General features: G+C 50.1%; 1 protein-coding gene across 1 annotated transcript in view; it reads left to right on the forward strand.

Moving 5' to 3' along the window:
• Positions 1-2,973: 2,973 nt before the first annotated feature.
• The window catches only part of NTF3 (neurotrophin 3), a 65,384-nt gene continuing 44,565 nt past the window's right edge, over positions 2,974-23,792 (forward strand). Inside the window, exon 1 of the mRNA XM_036070856.2 lies at positions 2,974-3,205. Coding sequence (XP_035926749.1) covers positions 3,188-3,205 — 18 coding nt within the window. The 5' untranslated portion in view covers positions 2,974-3,187. The remainder of the gene's footprint in view (positions 3,206-23,792) is intronic.

Here is a 23,792-nt window from a genome sequence, read left to right on the forward strand (position 1 = left end):
GAGGCAATTACCTGGCGAATCAGAAAAGACCTAGTCCTGGATGGACTTCCACACACAGCACTCTCTGTGGGGCATGAACTCATCAGCTTACTTCCTATACCATTAAGATCTTCCTCTATTTAGAAAAACGGATTTGCTTAGAAGTCCCGATGTTCTGCAGTTCCAAAATGAATTACATTATATACAATAACCTTTTACTCTTTTAAAAATATATATACGTTTTCTACTCCTTTTTCTGGCCACCTTCTTCTTTGATCACCTTGCTATTCTCTTGGAAGTCAAGAGAGAGACCTGGGCATCTGTCCCTAGTCTTCTTTAGAGAGAAGAGAATCTTTTGCTCTGAAGTAGAAAGGAAAACAGTGAAGGAAAAGGCAGCTTGCTTGCTGAGGGGAGATTGTCTGAAAAAGGTCTTTCACAAAGGAAAGGACCAGTAGCTCTCCGTTTGGAAAAAGTGAGGAAAATGCATCTTTTACCCTCTGTTTCTGTCTGGTTCTCTCTCTCTTCCTCTCTCCTTCCCTCAGCCCCTCCCTCCGCGCCCCCCCCCCCAAAGGCACCACACATATTTGGCAAGATTAAGGTGTCACCTCTCATATTACAAGGCCTGTTGATTGCACGCAAAGACAGACCCACCAGCGCAGGACAACCCCCCCCCCACCCCAGTTGGAAAACAATACAAACTCTTCCTGTGATTGCCTAGGTCCTGGCAAACTGGCGGCCAGTCCGTGCATGGCATCCGCAGAACAAATCGGTCTTAAACAAATCGGGTCTTAAACTCACTGCAGGCTTTTCTTCTTTTTTTTTTTCTTCTGATTTTTCAAATTTAAGTTTGCCCCCTCCCTTCCCCTCCTCCCTCCAGACTGCCAGTGACCCAGGAGCTGCCGGCTGATCGGCCCGCACATGTTTTTAACCCCTTCCTCACTGCAGCAGGAGCCAACCACCTTTTTCCCTGCAACCCTCGGGTTACCGGTGGACCTGGAGCTCCAGAAAAGAGCCCCTAGACCTTGGTCAGTGGAGCTGTCACTGGGCCTGAATCCCTCCTTTGACAGTGGAGGCGGGGGTGAAGTGCGGGAAGTGGGGGAGGGCAGGGAGGCGGGCCAGAGCAGAGGGAGAAAACCACAATCCAGCAGATCACGCCCAATCCAAACCTTCATGGTGCTGTGTGCCAAGTGGAGGGAACAACCCGGCAGCTTAATCTGGTCCCGAGGAGGACCTCGACATTTTGGCACGAGTGAGGCACTGAAGGAGGACCCCACTCTTCCCAGGGACTGCGGGAGCGCCGTCCCTGGGCCTCAGGGGGCGCTTCTGGCCATTTTCGATGTGGCAGCCTCCATCTGCCAGGATAATGATGAGGCAGGTACAATCTTTCTAGTAGTACTCAGCCCCCAAACTCCCTATCCCTTCCTACCTCCACTCGGACCCCGCAGCCTCTCTCTGCATCCCCTTGGCCTGATCTGGTAGGCACAGCGCTGATGCTTCTCCGTGTTTGACCAAATTCTCAAACAAGTCAAAGAAATTTGGATTTTTTGAACCTGGACCCCGGCTGAAACATAGAGTAGATTGCTTCTTAGACACCTGGAGTGGCAGGGCAGGGAGGAGACTCGATACTTACTTGCTCCCCTCCCCCAATAGCGCGTGAGTCAAAAGGTCCTGGCGAGAGATGGGGCGAAGGGTGACAGAGGCTACAGGGAGGAAGTGGTGGGGGGCGCGGAGATGGACTCCGCCACGCCACTGCCGGGAGAGCTGCTCCGGAGGGAGTCAGGAGCGCAAAACTCCGCTCAGAGGCTCTACATTTCTCCTTGACCCCTAAGCGACACCCCCCACCCCTCCTCCCCGCGCCACTTCTCTCGATAGCAAATGGACGAAAGAAAGATGACTTAACTCGGTAAATTTAGAGAGAACGATCTCAGAACAAGTGGGGTCTAATGGGCAGCTAAAATTATCGCGAAATAAGAGATTTTGCCCCCTCCCTCCCATCCTTTCCTCGAATAATCTACGGGTGGGGGAGTGAGCGTCACTACTTTCGGAGCGCTACTAAGAGGTTTGTTTGTGGCTTGCCTTTTCTGCTTCCCCGCTCAGTCCCCGCGTGCAGGCTGGTGGGGGCTGGATGGGTGCTCAGCTGCAGGGCCCCATCCTAGTTTGGAAGGAAGGGGCTTAGAAGTCGGTGTCTGGGTCAAATGGGAGTCTCCGATCCTTCCCTCTCTCCCTTCCACGTTCGCGTTCACTCTCACGCAAACACACACACACACACACACACACACACACACACACACACACGGCCGCCCCTTCCTAGGTCCCCCTGACCCCCGCCCCCCTACCTCTCTGACTTGCTGTCCTTGACCGCCTGCACAGCGTCCTGGGTACTGGTCCCTGAGAGCAGCGAGTTCGCTGGGGAGCGATTGTCCTTGGGCGTGTTCGTGTTGTGGGGTGGGGGAAGGAGTGACGGGTGGGCTTGATAGGAGGTGGGGAGAGATCTAGAGCTGGAAGGGTCTAAGGTTTGGAGGAGGAGTTTGCACATTAGACCCAAGCCGCCAGGGGGAAGGGGCAAGAAAGGCCCTTCTGCCTAGAGAGGAAAATCTTAAATAAAAAGAAAAGAATAAGAAGATCAAAAAGAAATTTTTCAAGAAAAAGAACAAATAAGACAGGCTAAAGACATGAACATGTAAAATGTAGTGAAAAGTTGAATATTTCGTTTTTTTCCTGGATCTCTAAAAGGGGGATACTGAAGTATATTATTAATTTGGAAGTTTTTGATGTTTTTCTTTAAGACAGGCTAGGAGAAATGACCCCGTAGCCCCACTGGTCCCCCAGCCCCAAGCCGCAGGGGCGCAGGGGCGCGGGCGGGCGAGACGCGCGCTGCGGCCGGGCGCGGGGGCGGGCGGCGCGGCGCGGAAGGGGTTAAGGCGCTGAGCGCGGAGCCATCTGGCCGGGTTGGCTGGTTATAACCGCGCAGATTATGTTCACGGGACTCAGAGTTGAAGGCTCCTCTCCCTACCGAGCAGCTCCGCGCGCGGCCCCGCGAGAGAGCCCGGCGCAACTACTTTCTTCCCTTTCCTTTCTTTCTTTCTTCTCTTTTTTTTTTCCCCTGCTGGGTAGTGGCGGCGGCGGGGTGGGGGAGACTTTGAATGACCGAGCTCGCGTCCACCTTTCTCTTCATGTCGACGTCCCTGGAAACAGTCACACGGATGCCATGGTTACTTCTGCCACGGTAAGAGGAGGCGGGCACGTTGGGTGGGCAGGTTCCAGGGTGGGGGGCTGAGTGGGGAGATTTTCCTGTGGACTAGCGCGGGGGTCCCCAACTCTGCACCCCGCCCCCACCCCCGTAGCGCCGCACTCACTCACTTTCCCGGGCTTGTGCCTTCCCCGAAGTTTGCGCTGGGATCTGCCCAGGCCGAGGCGCTACCGCAGCCACCCCCTCCCCACCACAAACACACACACACGGACACTCTTCCCCACCTCTTCTCCCGTCCCTCGGCTACCCGAGAAACCGCCCAATACCTGGGAAAGTGATCAGGTTTAAGGGACCTGCATTGGAAATGGGGGAGGAGGCGAGGGGAAATAGGGACGACGGAAGGGCAGCAAAGGGATTCAGCAGAACCGCCCCCCAACCCCCAACCAACACACGCGTCTGCTCCTGCAAGAGAGGGCTCCCCGCGCATCCTGTAACAAAAGGGGGTGGCAGACAGATCCCGCGCGGGGAAGATGGGAGCGTGCCGCCGCTGTTCCCCGGCACGCGCTCGGCGCCCCGCTCCCCACACTGCGGGGTTCCCCGCACGAGTCCCCCTCCCCCGGCCCGGGAGTGGGCCGGGGGAGGGGACTCGGAGCTGCGGACCTGGACGCTGGCTTCCCAGTTTGGGGAGTTGCAACTCCTCGCCTTGCGCGGTGTACCTGTCCTGGAGTACCCTGCCTCTTCCGAAAGCTTTTCTCGGCAACGGCCACGCACCCCGGGCTTGTGGTGGCCAGCGCCCACCCCGTGGCTACCCCACCCTGGGTCTCTGCGCAGATGTTGGAGCTCCGCGCGCAGCCCGCGCATCTGGGACTCCGCGGGGGAGCTGCAGGCACGCTGGCCCGGCCGTCCCTGGGGAATTCCTTGCGGTTTCTCCAGGCCAGCTCTAGGAATTTGAGGCAGAGGTGCGGGAAGGCTGGGAGACCAGGGACCGGCAGAGCTAGGTTGGAGTCAGAAAGACCCCGAGTGGGCCAAATTACCCCAGTGCCCCAAAGCGCTGCTCACACTCCAAATGAAATCTGGGACGCTTGGAAGTTGAAGGTTCGGGAAAGGAGGGGTTAGGGTGGGGGAGGGGACTCTGTTTGTTGCTTTCGGGCACAAGTGGGTGCCGCGAGAGGAGGCGCTGCTGTTTTGCGGGGTGGGGGGTGGCGGGGAGTTTGGCTGCTGTGTTCCTCAGCTGCGCTTCAAATGCATGGCGCTGAGACCCTCGCGCCGAACCGGGTGGGGGCTGCCAACTGGTAAGGAGCGCCCCCTTCCCCCCCCCCCCCCGCCGTGTCTGGGGGCACTCCAGGTGGAGGAAAACACCGAACTAGACAGCCTCCTTCCGACCTCTGGCGGCGGGTGGCAGGTTCAGAGTCAGAGGGGAGGCGCAGCCTGGCCGCAGCCTGAGCGGCGGGCTCACAGTAGGAGACGTGGGACACCGCGCTCAGGGGGACTTGTTTATGTGTGAGAAGAGATGAGGGTGAGAGCTGGGAGCGGTGGCCTAAACGGAGGTGGGTGTCCCTCCTGGAACCTCTTGTTTGTAACTCACCGATTAGAGAATATGCTGGACGACTTGCTTTTTCATAAAGAGATGCCCTCTCCCACCCTCCAGAACAGAGAGCAAGAAAAATATCTAAGCCCTCTGCCCTAAACGTCAGGAGGGGAGAAAGTTGTAACATAGAGGGAACTTTGCAATCCGTTCTGTTTTCCCTACACTCAGAAATTCTCCAGTATATTCAGCTTGCCCCCCTCCAGCCCCCAATTCCTTCCTGACATGTCGCACAAAGAAAGTTGAGGGGTAGAATTCAGGGCACAAAATCCAACCGCCTCTGCCTTGGGCTCAGACACTTAGACCTGGGTATGGTGCTGGGAGTTGGGGGGAGATGAAAAGAAAGGCTCTGCGAACAATGTTGGAGGAAAATAGGGAGTCTGTGGGCCTGCAGCAAGGAGAGTGTGAGATTTTGCGTTGGTAAGGACTGGATTGGAGGTGGAAGTAGAGGATCCGGTTCTGTGTGAATGGGGTCTACTTTCCTATGGAGGGAGATCCAGGCCCCTTGGGTGCTCTGTGTGGTCAGGGAAAGAGTCTCCGAACCAGGGTGTGTGTATTGCGGGTGGCCAGAGAGCTGGAGCTCCACCCTGCTCTGTGTGCAGTGGAGGTGCTTGTTTCTGAGGAGTCTGTTGGATGGGCATATGTGTGACTGGCAGGAGATGAGAGCATGTGGGAACATAGGTGTAGCTAATGAGAAATCTGTGCCTGTGAAGGGTGTCTGAGCAGGAGGAGAGGTACAGTGTGTTGAAGACAGATGGCTTGTGCATGCCTGCACAGATACATGGAGTGGGCGTGGCGTGGGAGGGTGGCTGTGTGTAGAAGCCAAAGGTGGACGTGTCTGGAAGGTTGGGCTCCTGAGGATTACCAAAGGGATATGTGGGGCGGGGGGACTATCTGTGGAGAGCAGAGTGTGAACTTTAAGAGTGTGCATTGGGAAATTTGGCTGGGATGGCATTGGGGTATGCAGGGGATAGGAAAGTGGGCTCAGACACTCATTATGGAGAAACAAGGCATTTGCAAAGGATGCTGGGTTGGTTTATGCCTTCTCCCTCTCCCTACCTCCTCAGAGGGGAAGGAATTGGAGAAGGCTTAGAATGAGGGGTGTACATTTAAGGGGAAAAGTCCCGTGCATTGGCACTAGGTGAGGATCGGGGAGAAGGTCTACTTAAGATTGGAGCCAGTGGAGGAATATATTTTGCACGCCTGGTGGCAGAGACGCGTGTTATATTATGTTGGATGATGGGTTGCTTATTTAATAAAGGAATTCATTGTCACCAGTTAATATTGATTATTAATTAAAATTTATGGAATGCCTACGGGATGCTGAGTCCATTGCTGGGTACTGGAGCATGGCACAGTGCCCTGGAAAAATTCCTTCTCGGACTCAGCTGACTGCTGCAGTTTTGCCAAGAGGAACGAAGAGAGCTGGATGCTAGTTGAGGTTTCTTCAAGAACTATAATTCAGTTTCTAGAGATGTTTATGGATCTTGGGGACCAAAGGGAAGCTGACTTGAAATGTATCTGTGGTTATGTAAAAAGGGGACATAAAGAGAGGGACGATGTATGGTTTTGTGTGTTGGGGAGGCAGCTGAAGGGTGTTACTGTTTCTTGTAGGCTGGGTGTGGGCTGGCGATTCGGGGCAGGTGCTGCAATTCAGATCAGAATGCAGGTCCTGATACATTGGAGAATTGAGTTTCTGGGAATGTGCAGGACTCACTAGCAGGAATGAGACTTGATATGTGGAGCTGGTGGGGGAGAAGCTGGGATCGGGGAGCATGCAGGTTGGGAGTGTTTGTTCACCTTTGATGTTTTCTGGGCTGTGAGCGTGCAGCTAACCCGGTGTGCGTGTATGTGCTAAGCACGCACACGCATGTGCACACTGTGAGGCTGAGGTTAAGTAACTGAGAGAAAGCTAGCCTGAGGGTAGGAGGCATATATGTTCTGGCCCTCGTGAGGGGGTAGGGCGTATGTTTTTGCAGGAATTCTGTGTGCCTGAGGAAAGATGAAAATTGTCTTGGATGCTCAGATGTGTATTTTAAGTATAAAAGGTATACATAGAACGAGAGCTGTAGGCTTCCGGGAGCATCTGGGGAATGAAGGAAAGGTGAAGTTGGTGGTGGTCTTACCTTAAGACAGCTAGTGAGGTAAGTGCATCAGAGCAGGAGGAGGGTGTGCTTTTGGCTGCACATACCTGCTTACCTGGACGAGGTGATAGGGAACCTCATTAATTAGGTTCTAATCATGCGAGGGCATATCTTTGGGGAGACTTTATTTGACTCCTGACATTTTTAATTTTATGACATCGGAGCTGTATCATTTTGAGGTCCCATCTCATTTTTAGGTGAAATTCATCCACATAAGAGAAAGTTGATAAAGGCTTGGCCTATTGGTCAGCAGATCTGGTGGCACATATTTCTGAAGATGGTGGGAATGCCTTGATTCTAGTTCAGCTGTGCCCCTCTGGGGCAGTGTGACTTTAGGAGAATGTCCAAATCTCAGTAATGACTCAATGAGGAGAAAAGTTCACTCTTCTTTTTCCCCAGAGCTTTGTGTGCTTAGGGATACAAAGTTTTACTCAGAGATGAAGTCTCGTTGAATATAGGCGCTATCATGTCTGTGAACCACAGTAAAAATGGGATCTGTACCCCTTCCCAAGTTGGCAAAATAGTCTTAACACCCACTGCATGTCTACTGTTCACACACTGTGCAAAAAGAACTTCTATAACTGCCTCAGTTTACTCACCCAATAAACGAAGGCAACCTAGCCTAGATTGCAGTTGATGGGAATCTGTATTCATAAAAGGTCCTTGAACTATTCCGAAGAAAGGTGACCCCCAAATCAATGTTCTTAATTATCAGAGACATTTGCCTGTTCCTTAACATGAGCTATGTAGACCACGACACTAAAAGAAACGTGACTTAGGAAACAGAGGAAATGGTGATGGCCCTTGGCATATTTGAATAAAAGAGGAGCAAAGTCCAGCCATCCTAGGTTGCTGTTAAGGTCTGTTTTTCTCTAGATCATGGGTCCTTGGAGGCAAGAGCCTGCCTGGTTAGAGGCTTTGGGTTTGCGGAGTGCCATGCGCCCGACGCAGCACGTTGTTCCAGCGCCTTCCCCCAGAGACAGAAATGGAGGCTCAGAGAGGCACGGGAATCCACTGAAGCCTCCAAGTCCTCCCAGCAGTCAGCACGCGCTGTCAACTCCTGGCTCAGAGTCAGGCTCCCATCCTTGAGTTCAGTGGCCATAAATAGTCAGGAGCTAAGCTATTTCCATGAGGCACTAAACCAATTCTGTTGCTTTTCTTGGCGAGATTGGGCCAATTAAGTTGATTGGAAGAGGTCACTGCTGATGGGTCTCACATTCCCCAGGCGGGACAGGCCAGCAGAGTTTAATTACATAACATTTCCCATCCCTGCAATTCCACTCCCAGATGGATCAGATGTTCAGGCCTCTCCACTTCCCCTCCATTCAAGACGACTAACGGAGCGGCGGCTTCTGCTCCAGGCTTCTCCAGACCTTTTCCTGAGCAGTTCCAGTGCTCTGGCCCCAACCAGTGGGAATGTAAATCCGCGAGTTGGCTGAAGGGAGAGAGGGGGGTCAGGCTGACACGGAAGATCTTTAAAACCTACCACCCTGCCTGGAGACCTTACCAGCTGCTGTTTTACTCTTTAATGAGGCAGGCAGTTTCTGGTGGTGGAGATGTTGAACTAATGACCGTTGCTAGGGTTTTAGGTTTAGTTGTATTTAAAATCGAGGCCGTTGGAGAGGGACCAAATCTTCTGCTGGAGACAAGCGAAAGCCCCGTGTGGTGCTGCTGATAAGATCTGTGGATGTACTTTGTGCATGGCCAGACGTGTGCAGAGCGAGAGAGGAGCACGGGATATGTGTGTGCATGCTGGGGGACACGTGAGCTCTGGAGTGGCCCTGGGTGGGCAGAAGGCATTTGCAGAGCTTATGTCATGGGTGGGAGGTATATGGCTGCCTGGCTCAGATTAGACAATCATCGTATTGCTTCTTGCAGAAGGGCCAGCTTGTGGGAAAAGTTGGTAGCAGTTTCTTTCAGATCATTCGTATATAAAGATGTGTGAACTTTTAAGAAGTATGAGGCCAGCATAGATGGTATCTTGCTCTTGCCTGGACAGATTTCTATTAAGACAAAGGCTGGGCAAAGGTACACCTTACAGATAACTCACTTTAGAATGTGTGAAAGCCCATGTAGATAGCCCAAGATCTTTAAAGCATTTTTTGTTGTTCATAGTTTTCTGTAACTCAGCCTTTCATTCTACCTTAAAAAGCCGAGGAGCTAGAGAGTGCATGCACCCCTGGATAATCAGAATGCATTGGCTGTTTCATGTCCTCATCTATGCCGTGGTCCTTCTTAAGCAGTCTTAACTGGGAACCGCCAGAGGCTGGCTATGGCTCTCGGCATCCTCATAGGACAAACCTCTGAGTATAAGTGTGATTTAGCTGGAGAAAGAACAGATATTGAAGTGAAATTTGGTGTGGTCTGTTGTGATTGCTCACTTTTTTGACAGCATTTTTAGAAAAGACCCAGTTCATTTATGGATTTGTTCAGTCAGGGATTTTTGAAAATCTTAAGGTTCCTGTTCATTTAAGGCCAGAGCTGTAGGAGTAAACAGTAGCTTACTGATCTCAAAAGATCTCAGTCCAGTGAGGTAACGGCAGGCAGCACAAGGCAGCAGAAAGCCTGCTGACTTGGAGGTAGGGGATCACTCTTGAGACTGAGCTCTGTCACTAACTCTGTCACTGTTGTTATGTGCCTCTTGGCATTCTCGCTAGGCCTTGATTTACTCATCTGTAAATGAGGAGCTTGATTCAGAAGATCTCAAAGTCCCATTCCAGTTCCACCATCCTGGGATTCTACAGTGGCCCCATCCTCCTACACAATCCGTGCCTTTCTTAGAGTGCATCTTGGCACACCCTAAATGAACTCCCGCTTTTTATCTTTGGGGAATGGCTTAGTCGAAGGCAGAAAGGCATGCAAAGAATTTGCCATAGTGTTTTGTTTTGGCCAAGAATGCTCATGAAGTTGGCTTACCCTGCACAGTGCATACAGAGTTGAGAGGGGTTGGGTTTGGCTTTTGGTTAGGCCTGATGCTAATCATCAGTTTCTACACGAGTGCCTTTTAGTGTTAGTGTTTCTGACTAAGACAAGGACCCACCTTTAAGATGATTGATGATGATAATGATGCTGATGATAGTTAATATTTGAGTACTTACTGGGTACCAGGCATTATTACAAATATTGCATGGCATTATCTCAATGGCCAGAATAATCTCATTTCCAGATGGGAAGACTGAGGTTACCCGACATTGAGGGATATGTTTACAGTTACACAACTAGATGTTGATGTGCTGACTCTCTATCCTGAAGCCTGTGGCCATCCCAAGTCCATCCATCAACTGCCAGTCAGATTGTGTTTTCTGCCTTCTGTGATGTCATCCAGATGAGAGATTGTTTGGTAGGCCTCTGCAAAGTTTGTCACCCCACAGGGAGACCTGCTCCACTGGAAGGTTCATTTTCATGTGCAAGACAAATGTTGAGGCTTTTTAGCCACCTGCTGGCAAGCATGTGTCAGATCTGTCTTAGCTCCCATCGGCCCTCCCCCTTCACTTCCCGTTCTGTTGACAAGGGAATCTGCCCTTCCAGAATGGGGGTATTGATTTAAGCCACAATTGCTTCCTTGTAAACTCTATAATATTGGAGCTGGACATCTGGTTTTGATCCACACGCCCACGAGAGGTGGTAGGTCCCAGCATTCTTGAGTCCTGCGATGAGGGTTGCACAGAATCAGAGTAAAAGAGAATCTGCATGGAGAACACGAGGGTCCTTTAGAATTTGGAAAATGGTCTTCCCTAATAGGCTCGGGAACTCCCTCCATTTACACCAGGGCCAAAGTGGATGTAGATTTCTTGCTGAAAGTTTGGGGGAAGGGTTGCTGCTAAGGACTGGGATCCCCAGGCTCTGTTTGATGCAGAGCAGTTGGAGACCCCCAGCCCTGGCACATGCCTGCCTCATGCCCCTCTCTGAGCAGTACCGGAAGTAGGGAAACGAGAGGGGTGCTTGGGGTGCATGTTGCCATCTCTGAAGGCTGTGACTGGAGGCTCTTATTCTTCCTTCTCCCTCCGCTGATGTCCCCATCACCACTCTCAATACATCTTCAAGGCAACTAATGAGAATGACTTTGTTCTGTTGCTGAAAGATATTTGCAATGTGCAGATAACTATAGAACACTAACCTAAGGCCTGTGAGATTGTGGGTGTTCAAAAATATATGTTTATTTTATTTAAAATACCTTTTCACATGGGGTGATGCTTTTTTTCCTGTATAAGAGGACATAGCCCTTTTATTATTTATTTATTTATGATAGGCAGGTCTGGCAATGTATTGCCCCTTCCTTCTCTTTCTAGGTCTCAGACCCTAGAATTAAAAAATATCCTCCCCCACGGGCTCTAAATTACCCCTTAGGGAATATGTATCACGTTTGTAGTCTGAGATTATTTTCATACTGTGTCTAGCAGACCTGCTACTCTGGGTGGTTCATAGGGCATGTCCCTTGCTTCCCCTGGGTCCTGGAGGAGAATGCAGCTCTGGGAATCACCTGCATGCCAACAAGCATGTCCCACAATTGGGGAGGAGCCAAGCTCTCCTGACACCTAGCTTCTACCTGAAACAGCTTGCACCATCTCTCCTGGCAAAGAACTCAAACTAGCTGCGTGACCTTGAGCAAATCACTCTCCTTCCTTGGGCCTCTGTTTCCCCTTGTGGAAAAGGAGTGGACTGGACTCGCTAGAAGGTCAAAAGACCCCACCAGTTGTGACAGTTCACATATTCTGTGATTCTGCCGCTCCCTAAGCCTCACTGCGGCCCATGCCTGGGATTTCCAGGTATCCCTGCTGGCCTGCAGGACTTATGTGCAGAAACGTGGAGGGGGTGGAGGAGGGAATTAAGTTATGTGATGCCAGATAAGTTATTGAACATATGGATGAGTGTATGTTTATAAAGTGCTGAAGAAGCAAGCTTGCCAGATTTGTGGCAGATCTTGGATTGGAAGTTGGGAGCATAGGGAGAGGTTTATATGGGCTAAAACGTCTGTGGGTAGCAGAATTCAGTAAGCTCAATCAGAAGGATCCTGAGCTCGGAGCAAGAAGACCAGACTCCACCCTTAACTCCAGCAGAGATGAACTGTGCAATTTTCAGGGGTCCCTGAGCCACACCAGGTTTCACTTTGTTCAGGTGTTAAGTGAGAGAGTTGAGGACTACTAGCTTTGGTGATCCCTGAAGTCTTTCCTGCCTCATCCTTTATTGTGGGAATTGGGGATTAGTAGAAGAACCTGGATGGCTGGATCCATAAGGGGATATGGCTTAAATGTAAAGGGAAATGTCCTCTGGTTCCAAGATGTCACGAGTGGCAGAAGTATGTATCTGTTCTTGAATTTGAGATCGCCCTGGAGGATATGTTCTGTCTTTAGAATGCCCTCCCCTCCCTCCTCACCAAGGATATGGAAGTCATCCTTCACATCTTTGCTCCACCATTACCTTCTCTGGGAAGCCTCCCTGCATTCCCCCCGAGAGCCTGTGCCTCCCTCCCCAGCCTCCCTGGGTTATAGCACTTAGCAGCCTGAGTTTTATTTGCATTCCTACTTTTCACTAGAATGCGAGTTCTGCGTAGAAAGGGTCTGGACTTTTCATCTTTGTGTCCCCCAACACCTTGAGCAGTGTCTGCTACAGAAGTGTGTCGGTGAATGAGTGCATGACAGGTCATCTGTGAGGCAAGACCGTGCAACGCTAAGAGCCAGGCTCAGAGAGGTGACGCGCCTGGCCGAGGGTCCAGAGCTGTGTTCTCTGTGTCTCCTTTTGGCCTGTCCCAAGGCTGAGGTCATGACGCTCACTGCCTGCTCACTGGGAAAGGCTGTTCCTGCTCCCCTCACAGACTCCCCACCCCATGTCTTAGCCTGCCAAGCTCTTCTGCAAATTTGGGCTCTTGGTCACAGGTGAGTTGGGTGTCACTGCATACGAATTAGGACAATACATCTCTAGACGCTTGGAAAATACATATGTAACGGTTATTCGATAAACGTCGTGTTGGTTGCTGCTAAGTATCAGGCCCTGTGCTCGATGTTGGAAAAGATGCAGGTCAGTGCCTCACCCCTGACCTTGAGGATACAGGAGCTGGTGAGGGAGACAGGGGTTCCATCATTATGCTCCAGGGAGGAGCAGTGCGAGCATGGAAGATCAAGTGCAGGGCTCCTGACCAGAGTGTTGTTTTTTAGTGTGAATGATGATTGGGAATCCTCTTGGTCAAAACACTCTTCCCTCCTGCAGGGCAGTGGCTTTCTCATCCTCGAGTTCCCGATGCTCCACCAAAGCTCTGGCGGTGGATGCTCAGAGCGCACTGGGAGGTGTGTTCCCCATGGTTCTTCATGGGGAGCGTTTGGGGCAGGTGCCTGTTGTCCAGGTGTTGGGGCTTGGTCGATGTGTAAGGGTGTGTGCTCACAGGTGTGCTTTTCAGAAGTCTCCCTGCTCCTGGCTTCAGTCCGCACAGACAGGGGAGGTGCATCTGTGTGAAGCTCACCGCTTCTCCCTGTAGCCTCCATGCATAGCTACTGTCTCTGTGACCACTTCTGACACAGGGACAGACTGCCATCTACTGTCCACTTCTGTCCTCCAAGTCCCTCCTGCTCAGTGAGAGCCTCAGCATTTTTTTTTCACATCCTGTTTTTAATTGGTCCAGATACCAGGAGAAATAGAATAGACAGCAGATCCTTAGTTATACTTTCTTTGGAATTTATAAGGGGCCTTTAAAAAAAAATAACACATTTGTTAGATGTTTCTCTTAGCCACTAAACAGAAGTGTTACTTTAAGAGGGCCTACTGCCTTGCCTGATGCATCTTAGCCACCATGCTGGGCACCATGGGGAGCACCAAAAGGGTGAAAGGAAGGGGCCCTACTTTCAAGAACCTTGAAGTCTGGGAGTCTGGGGCAGAGGCAGACAAATAGACCAGTGGGGGTGGGGACGGGGGGGAGGATATGTTTGGTAAGTGGCACATAAGTGGCAGGGACCACGGGGGCTTTGAGAGTCTGGAGGAAGGAGGAATCCTATAGGCTGGGCTGATTAGAAAGACACGTGGAGCAGCACGACCGACCGGGTCTACTTCTAGCAACTCCCGGGGTCAGCGAGAGCCTCCTGAGGGAGCCATCTGGTGTCGTGGCACAGGCTCTGAACTGAGACTTCTGGGACCTACAGGGCCACCTTGTGCCCTGAGGCTGTTGAGCTTGCTGTCCAAGGGCCATCCCATCCCTGACCCTGCCTTACATGCCACGCTTGCACACAGTGGGGGGTGGCTCCTGGGTCCAGCCTGTCAGGAAGCAGCAGCAGCAGAGCCCCACTTGGATCTTGTGCTGCGAGGGGCACCTCAAGATGAGCCTGCCTGTCCTGTGGCTCCACACACAGTGGGAGAGACCCAATTCCCCAGAGGAGTCGTGGGGGCGGCGCGAACACAACGCGAGGGGGTGAATGGCTTCGTGAGGTGTCTGTCACATTCCTCCCCTCCGTCCCTCTCCTGGACCTTCCTTCTGAAGATCCATCCGCTGGTGGTGCTTGAGTCAAAGATAGCACCCCCCCAAAAAAAACCTGCGTCAGTCCCCTCACATTGGTCACAGCTCCAGTGTGGGATTCCCTTGCACTAGAATTCAGCTTTTGCTTTTATGAAGTTGTCGTTGTTGTTTCTAACTATCGGTGAGTTTTCGATGGCTGTGGATTAAAATGGGAAAAAGTTGTTTTCATCACTCACCCTCGTACTCTTCTCTCTCTTTCTTAGCATTTAAATCATCACCAAGGAAACGTTCAGTTCATTTCATGTTCTTGTGTCTTGGGTGTGTGTGTGTGTGTGTGTGTGTGTGTGTGTGTGTGTGTGTGGCGGGGGAATAAGAGAGAAAGATATTTTAGATTGTGGTCTAATAGCAAGTCTAGGAAATCAAGTTAAATGTGGTTGGGTTACTGGCAGAGAGACCTCAGCTTGTCACTCTAATCCTCTGACATTCCCCTTTTACTTTTTGGCTCTTGTATGAATCGGGAATATGTCTTCCCAGCGCCCCCTTTGGTGTTTACATCTCCTTTTGGGGGCTGCCGTATAAAGTTACCGTCTGTCTGCTGCAAGTCTCCTGAGTCATTTGAGGGACCACTCCACAGAGGCACCATCCAGGATAGAGCCATTCGAGAAGGTCCGATTTTTTACTAAAATGAAAAATGTGAGGGGTTTGGAAAAGGATTCCGGTTGTTTTTCATGTGTTTTCCCGGGGCACAGGGATGTCTGAGACTCTTGTCCAAAGAGAAGCAGTAAGCAGGGGCTACAATAGAGATAGAAAAGAAATTTCCTCCGAAATCAGCCAGTGTGGAGGGAGATCATCAGTACCAAGCCAAACAACTCCAGGAAATAGCGGGGAGGCTTTCTGAAGGCCTATGATGTGATTTGTAAGCATCCGTGAAAGCAGGAGGGGATGAAGGGGAAGGGAGTTCCAAGTGAGGAAGCAGGTGGGAAGAGGCCGCAAGGTGAGAAGAACTACAGTCAGAAGAACTGAAAGAAGCTCGGGTAGGTGGCACACAGAGCAGCCTGGGATGATGGGTACACAGAGGTGTGGAGTAGGCAGGAGCCAAAGACAGGGGCTCCCTCTTTACCCCAAGGGTGATGGGGCACTACTGAAGACTTGGGGTCAGCCCTGGAGAGGACCCAGTCAGGCTTTGGCTTCAAAAAAGATCACTCTGGCTGCAACATGGAGGCCAGCTCTTAATTTATAGCTGTGCAATGAAAGACTGACCGTTGGTTGGATTGATGGAAGAATGAATGAGTGAGGGGACAAATGAATGAAATGCAGAGCAGGAGCATCAGGCCTGATGTGGGCTCTGGCTACTCTGACTCGTGCTGGCTGGGGTAGATGATGCCAGCCCGGGAAGACGGGAAGACAGGGGGCCGTGCGCTGATCGGAGTGGCTTTGACTGCAGGGAAACAAGAACTAGACTAGGAATTCGTAATGCTCAGAGTTTAGGGTGGTTGGCAGGTTTTCTTTCTCTATGCATTTCCAACCGATTTTGATTTCATTTACCTTCAAGAAAGAAGGTGGCCTTCGGAGTGGCACCCCGGAAAATGTGGAACTGTGACTCCACAGAGGGGGCCGCTTGCACAGACCTTTTCACAGGTGCAAAGTGGAATGTGAACAGATGCTAAGGTTTCTGGGTCCCAGATTCCTGAACATCAGATCCACCTATAGATGATTCTTATGGGTGTGTGTGTGCGTGTGTGTTTCAAAGTCTCCTGAAAATACCCAAATCTACAGAACCTCTTTGCCAGTACTGGATCTGTACAGAGTTACTTGCAAGGTCACACTGTTTTTAGGATATTATAAGGAGAGTGTGTGTGACAGTGACCCAGACGGACACGTGGCACATCACCCAGCAACTTGGGATGTGGGAATGCCAGAACTCCACTTGGTAAAGCCAAAGGAAGCCCAGGGGAACCTCAGGTGTCACCTCAAAGGGCTTTGCTCAACAGAGACACCCCCATCCCATGTTCTCGCTGTTCTGATCTCACTTTGCACTTGAAGATCTTTTAGCTTTGGCTCAGTGGTTGCTCTGGATGATACTCAGGCCAACTGAAGTTGAATATCTAGGGTTGGAACAGAGGCATCTGCACTTTTTAGTGTTCACCAGGTGACTACAACAGGCAGCCAAGTTTGAGAACCACTGGCTCACTGTACCGGCTCACGCTGCCCCGTCTGTGCCCCTCCTCACCCTCGGTGTCCTTGCGAGAGTTCCTCACCTAGTTAAGGAGGGTTAGCAAATTTGGGCTGAGCTCTCCTACTCCCTAACTACCTCGCATTTGCTTTAGAAACGGGATGCCAGGAGGGCAGATCACGGGTCATCAGCAGATTGTGAAGCACCCCACCACCCCCATCTACTGGAGGGGGTTTTGAGGATGAATGGCGCAGAGTAGGAGAAAGCAGAGACCAGCATTCCCAGGACATGAATGCTGTGCAGGCACTTTTGTAAATGTCATCTCATTAGTTTCCCCAACAGCCCTCAGAGGCAGATACTATACCAGGTTTCCACCGTTCCTTTAAGATGCAGAATGGTTTGTGGTCTCTGAATGATCAGATTTCTTGTACCGGTTCTTCCTGGGAATGTGCATACCAGTCAGAGACCCTCTTCCAGGGTTAGCTGGGGATCAGGGCTGCTGATTTCTGCAGTGATGGCTCAGGGGGAAAGGAAGCACCTCTCTCCCCTCCCACTCTGCGATCCAGCCCAAGTGCCAGTCTTGGGATGGGGCTTCCAGGAGGTGCAGCCTGAGGCCATACCTTAACCAGCAGCTCTCTGCATCCAAGAAAGTAGTTGTTCTCTCCCTTGACATGTTCTTGTCGGGAAGCCAGGGCTCACAGGAGAGCCAGGGAGCAGAGGGTCAGAGAAAGAAGCTAAAAACCAAGGTTTGAAAACATGAATAAGGTCTGAAAAAGTTATGTTTCCAACCACATATTCCTGAATTGTAAAGTGGACCATCTGGAATCATCAGTCTCTGGGTTTCTCATTTACAAAAAGATATTACTGGGTATGCTGTCAGGCAGGCTGGGGCTGGACGTCTAACACCCATTGCTAAGTGCGTGCTTCTGTAAGCGTTTTGGACCTGGGGTTCTCTGGATGGTGGAGAGCAGCCTGAAGGGGGTTTAGGAACTATGATGCAGTGGAGTGAGCCACATCGACCAGATGTGAAGACTGGGAAGGGGGTTCACGGGAGGAGGGCAGACGTTGGTGTGACCGTGGTCTGCAGCACTGGGCAGTGAGGTGGGTACAGGCCTCATCCTGCACAGGGGACTGCCGAAGGATTGCACTGTCACAGCCAGAGACGAGCCCTGCAAAGAGCAGCGGAGGCAGGAAGCCCAGGGCTGTCTCTCTCTGGGTATCAAGTGGATGGAACTGAAGTCATTCTTGGCAGTGTGTAGCTGTCACCATCCCCCTTCAACCCAGCAATCACCTTCAACAGTGGCTTTTTTTTTTTTTTTTTTAAGTCAAGGGACAGGAATGTTTCGAAGGAGAGAGATGAGCTGAAGCATTTATTTCTGGACTCGAGGCAATTTATTTTGTTTTCCAAAATCCAGTCTAGACCATGTTCATAAGGGAACATGATCTGAGTAGAAAGTTGACACTAGTGTTGAAGAATATGAAGTACATTGGGCAGTAAGAGCAGATAAAAGTGGTCCTCTGAAGTCCCCCCTCCCTGTAGGATTATGCACAGGAGCTTCAGGAGAAAATGCTCCTCAGGCTATTTCTGCCTTAGAGGGAATGGTGAAGGAATGTAAACCTCATTACGCGGAACTATATTGAGAACTAACATTTAAGCAAGAGGACCCAGTTCTATTTCCACTTCTGTCAATCACTAATGGTCACAACCTCTTGGAGCCTTAATTTCCTCTTTTGTAAACTGGGATAATAAACCCTACCTACTTAAGGTAATTAATGCAGAGTTGCAAATGAGATAATGCATAGGAAAGTGTTTTGCAAGCTGTAAATTACTTTACAAATATATGTTACGGTTTAAACTGGTATATTCTTATGCTAATAGCACATTGTTCTGTTTGAAAGATGGCTCTCCTCCAAGTCAGGCTGGGGAACTTCCAGAAGAAGACCCTGCAGCCCCTGGGGGTTCCTGCAAACCTTGGGAGTCTGCGAGGTAGCCTTCAGGGGACACCAGGAGAAATGGAAAGGAATATCCCAGGTGCGGCTTGAAAGAATCGAGGTATTACTTTATGTCTTTCTGATGCTGTCACCTGGGGTATAAGCTCAGGGTCCTGCCATTTGTGAGGGGCAGCTGGTGGGACAGAATGTTGAGTGTGGACACGCGTAAGGCAGTCAAAATGTTGTCCAGGAAATTTGAGTTTATTTCAGTAGGCTGCCTACCCCTTCCGCAAGGCCAATCACCCAGTTTGTGTCCAGCTGCTTGCTCGGTGTGATATTCCCTCCGCAAGGACACGTGTGTATCTGCCAGACAGAACTTCCTTCCCAGCACCATCGTGGATCTGGCTGCAGAGCTCATGGCTGAACTGCCCTTCTGGTGAATCTTCTTATCACTGTGAAAATCTCCTTGAAACGTCCTATTCTCATTTTGTGGATGAAGGACCTTATATTTTTGAGATTATGAAATATTCACGGTCCCCTTCTGATTGCTTTTTTTTTGCCCATAATTCATTTTCTTGATTGATTGTATATACAGAAAATAGAAAAATAGAAAAATGATATTCCAAAGAATTCTGCCTCTCGCTCAATTTTTTTATTCTTCTTTTAACGGCTTCCTTGTGTTTGAGTTTTTCTGGTACCAGTTTGCTCTTTTCCTGGTTATGACTTTCAGGGCTCGATCCCAGGACCCCCGAGATCATGACCTGAGCCGAAGGCAGACGCTTAACCGACTGAGCCACCCAGGCGCCCCTATGTGTATAGATTTGATACAGGAGGAGGAGATCTGCAGGGGGTGCTCGGTCTGCCATCTTGAAAGGGATACCCTTCAAAGTTCTCAGAATGCTTCTGCCAGCAGAAACATCAAAGCCCGTCACTGCAGTGGAGGTGATGGGGGTAACAGCTAGACCACTTAGCTCAGTGCTTGCCCCACAGCAGGGGGCTTGGTGCGCAGGCAGAACTGTTCTCTTAGCTGTATATTATTGTCCTTAAAAGTAGACCATCAGCCCGGTTTTAAATCCCGGCTTCACTTCTTAGCTATGTGGTCTTGAGAGTATCGCTAAGATTCAGTCGGTTTTCTTCAGTGTGAAAGGACATCATCACATTGTTGGAAGGACTAAGTGAGACAGTATGTGGCACTCTGAGTCTGGAACATGGTCAAGGTTCAATAAATGTTAATTATGACTATCATGATTTTATCTTGAATGCTACTAATTAACCCAAAGGAAAAAAACAACTAGACACAGTGCCATCTTGGGGACCCAAGAGCAGGCACTGCAAACGGGTTTCCTAAGACGTTAACCAAGGATCCTGGAGGCCATTCTCTGCCTGCAGGATCATGTGGCTCCGCTCTCTATGCATCTGTACCCCCCACTATTCTAGGCCCAGCAACTGACTGTCCCAGGGCCCCAATCTCAGATTCCTTAGAGAGAGATCCTGATGGGCCCAACTCGAGTCAGAGTTCATTAGCTGCGGCCCGGGGAGCGGGGTCATGTCATGTAGTCCGTAAATAACCTCAGAAGCCCAGCCTTTCAACAAGGGGCAGCTGTTGTCAGAGCGTAGGCTTGTGGACCGAGCATTTACCCCCCAAGTTATCCTTTAAAATGGTCAATAAATCACGGTAGAACTGAAAACAGCAGTGAGGTCTGTGAGGATTCTCAGGTGAGGATAGATGGGGACAGTCGGAAGAGAACGGTCTCTTCTGGGCTGCTCGCGGCGCCTGTGCTGAGCTGTAGGGCAGAGCCTCTCCTTAGGAGCATCCGCACCAGGAAGGAGAGAAGCAGTTCACAAAATGCAGACTAATATGACAAATGAGCAGATCACACAGAGCATCCTGTTAGGAAAAGGACCGCTCGACGTGTTCCTGCAAGACTCTTGCTGAGCCTCAGGCCATGCTCAGGACCATCCCTGGTCTTTATCTTTGGGTAACAATTCAATCAGGGCCTTTACCTGAGTTGACAAGCATGAAATGAATTCTGCTTGTAGTTTAGGAAGGCTTGGTGAGGTCTGGTTAGGCGGGTTCTCCCCCTCTCCCTCACACGTGCTGTGCAGCCCTGGGAGCCTGGGGCTTGCCTTCTCGATGCTCAGCTTCCCTTCCCAAATACGGATCTCAGCTTTTCCCTCTGAAGATCCCTGGGGCTCTCCTCATAAAGTCAGAAAATGCAGCGCCTCACTGTATACAGGGAGCTCCCAATTGTGTGAGCCCTTTACTTTTAATTCCCTGCATTTTCTAAGCTGAACATGGGATCAAACAATGACGGCCTTAAGAATATCCAAGATAGCAAAGATTCAGATTCTTAAACCCTAGGCAATTAAGATAACCAGTTTCTGATCCCCAAGGAGAGTTTTTAATGGGATAATTTTGTTCAGGATTGATTAGCACATGGGGTTAGCGTTCCCTGCACAATCCCAGTGCCCATGGCAACTCGACAAGACGCCTAGACATAATTACCCCCATTTTACAGATGGAGAAACTGAGACTCAGAGAAGTAAAGTGGCTTGCCCAATGGAGCCTTGATCAGAAGCAAGATCTGACTCCCAGCCTCACCCTCCCAGCAGGGTCGATGGGGCTGCCCATCGACCCTGCATCTCTTCCATTCAGGATTATGGTGGTTGTCTGGCTTCCTTCCATTCGTCCATCCTTTCAATAAAGCAACATACCTTTCTGTAAGAAATACACAATTTCATTGAATTTCATGTGAAATTCTTCTTTTATTGTAGCCTCTTATCTAATTGTAAGATTAACTTTTGAGCGGGCTTCAAAAGTCTCAGCCATTGTCTTCCCTCTCACTCTTCTCTCCGTTTTCTACATTAGTTGGGATTTTTGGTGATGAACAATTTTGTTGATTATGGAAGAAAAGAGTGGACATACTCCATACCACCCAACACTTGTATGTTTGAATAAATAAGGTGCAGTAGAAGACTCTCTCCATCACGCACCAAATACAGTCGAGGCTCCTGGAATGTGACTTGCTTGTCCCTCCATGACACACACTGCCCAACTCTGTGGGGTTTCTCATGGGCATACTTTTGTTATGTTTCTCCCAAAGTTTAGAGTTTCTTTCCACCTTTGTTTGCCTGACTGACTGTAGGGGTGCTCATGCAGGAAACCTTCCCTGAGACCCCAAACAGATCTCCGGTTTACCATGTACTGCTTTACTAGCCCAGGCCCCTCTGCAAATATGGTGCTCGTGTTTCTGTCTCCCCTGTGCATCTTTAGGCTCTTTGCTGGTAAGAGCCCCATGCTAATCATCTTCATATTCACTAGGACCTAATTCCAGTGTTCAAGAAATGTCGGTTACACCGAACTGGACCCCAGGCAAACAAACTTACAACAGCACGATGGGTAAACAGAATTTGGTAAGACTCTTTTCAGCCTTGTGAGATCTATCTTTGTCGAGCACATTCTTGTGGGAAGGTTTGTGATCATTTTTTAAAAGCCTTCTGTTCTTTCCATGAGAAATTTCAACTAGGTAACTTTAAGAAAGGCTATAAAATTGTGGCTTTTGATTTCTGATCTCTAGGAATGTCTTTCGGCATTAATATTGACATTAGAAAGAGCTCTGTTGGCAAGTAATTCTTATATCAGTATCCCAAAAGATTTTTCTATCTAGAAACATTTAGTAAGCGCCTGCTATGTGCTAGGCACTGTTTCAGGTGCAGTAGATAGAGCGGTGAATGGGAAAGATTAACCCTCTGCCCTCACGGAGCTTACATTCCAGTGGAGACAATCCATAGATGCAGAAACAAACAAGCATATAAATAGATGAAAAAATGACATTTTCCTATGGGGGTCGGGACCATGGTAGACAATAAAACATAGTGACGTGAGGCAGGGGGAAAGGGAATTTTGGACTGGTATATTCAAGACACAGCGGGAAAGCTTGCGTGGCTGGGACAGAAAGCAGCAAGAGAGGCCAGCCAGATCATGTAAGGCCTCATGGGCCATTTACAGAGTTTATTTGTGTGATGAGCTGAAGCATGTAATGAGAAGCCAGGACCTCCTGGGGCCCCCCCTCAAATATGTTGGGAAGCCAAAGTTTTTTTCCCCTCTCAGGTGTAATGGAAAGCCACTGGAGGGTTTGGAGCAGGGAATAATGTCATCTGGTTAACCTTTTTAGAAGGTTCCTCTGCCTACCTTGTTGGGGGGGTGGGCAGGCTGTGGAGACAGCGAGGCCATCAGATGCCAACACGATGGGCGAGAGAGAATGGTGGCCTGGACTTGGGTGGTCATGAATGAGGTCGAAGGAGCCAGAAGATTGGGGATCTGTTTGGAAGCAGGGCTGGAAGGATTTGCTGATGGACGAGCAGCAAAGGGTGAGTGAAAGAAAGCTGTGATGGAAGAAGGGGCAGTCAGAGCCCCAACACCGTGGTTCTTGTTGGCTCCTGGAGGCCTCGCAGGAACTTGCTTTCCATGCCTGAGACCGTGTGTGCCCCTAGCAGGAGCACAGGAGAAAGAAAAGCAGTCAGAATGTTCAGTATGCTTCATTTCTCTCCTCTGAAAAATGAACTCTGCTCAGTGACCTAATAGGCATAAATTCTGGTTCTAAAAAAACCACTCATTTGGCTGCGAGCTACTGAGTGCCTGATATGGTAAGGTATTGTGTCCTGTGCTGTGGAGAATACAAAAATGCATGGTTCCTCACCTCTAGGAACATTGAATACATCTCAGGAAATAAGACATCCCCAACTAAACAAAACCCAAGAGAAAGGATTAGGGCAATGGGCATGTTGCACATGGAGGGCAGTTAGAGCTCCAAAGACTTTTGGTAGGTGGTTGAGGAGACCCCTGGATCAGGCAAGAGAGTTCTAAGGGGTGGATCTGGATGGCACAGTCAGAGGTACAGAGGTGGGGAAAAGCACGCAGTGTTTGGGGCTTGACTGATGTGCCCGAAAGAGAGAGCTCGCGCACAGCAATAAGAGAGGCTGTGTCTCAGGGTAGCTTCCTCCGCTGCCTGGGCATTGTGGTTTGGGCGAAAGGGCCGACTGCATCCCCTCATGGCCCCTCTCTTCCCCTTTTCTGTTTTTGGTTTGCATTATTTCCCCCTCGGAGTGTTCTTTGAACTTTCTAGAAACTCCTCTTGGGGTCTTCTCATCTGTTCCTACTTTAACACAATGCTCCATCTCATGGGGTCCCGCTTTGGAGGTTGTAGTGTTTGGAGATTCGGCTTTCCCGTAGTGCTGTGTTGTTTTCAGCCCTGTGCTGTCCTCCCAGTCTCAGGGAAGGAAGGATGTAAGTGTAGCAGCGGGCTTCACAGAAAATCCTAACACTTCTGAGTCCTGAGTTAGGGCCAGAG

This window comes from Halichoerus grypus, chromosome 6 (genome assembly GCF_964656455.1).
Source record: "Halichoerus grypus chromosome 6, mHalGry1.hap1.1, whole genome shotgun sequence".
Classification (NCBI taxonomy): Eukaryota; Metazoa; Chordata; class Mammalia; order Carnivora; family Phocidae; genus Halichoerus; species Halichoerus grypus.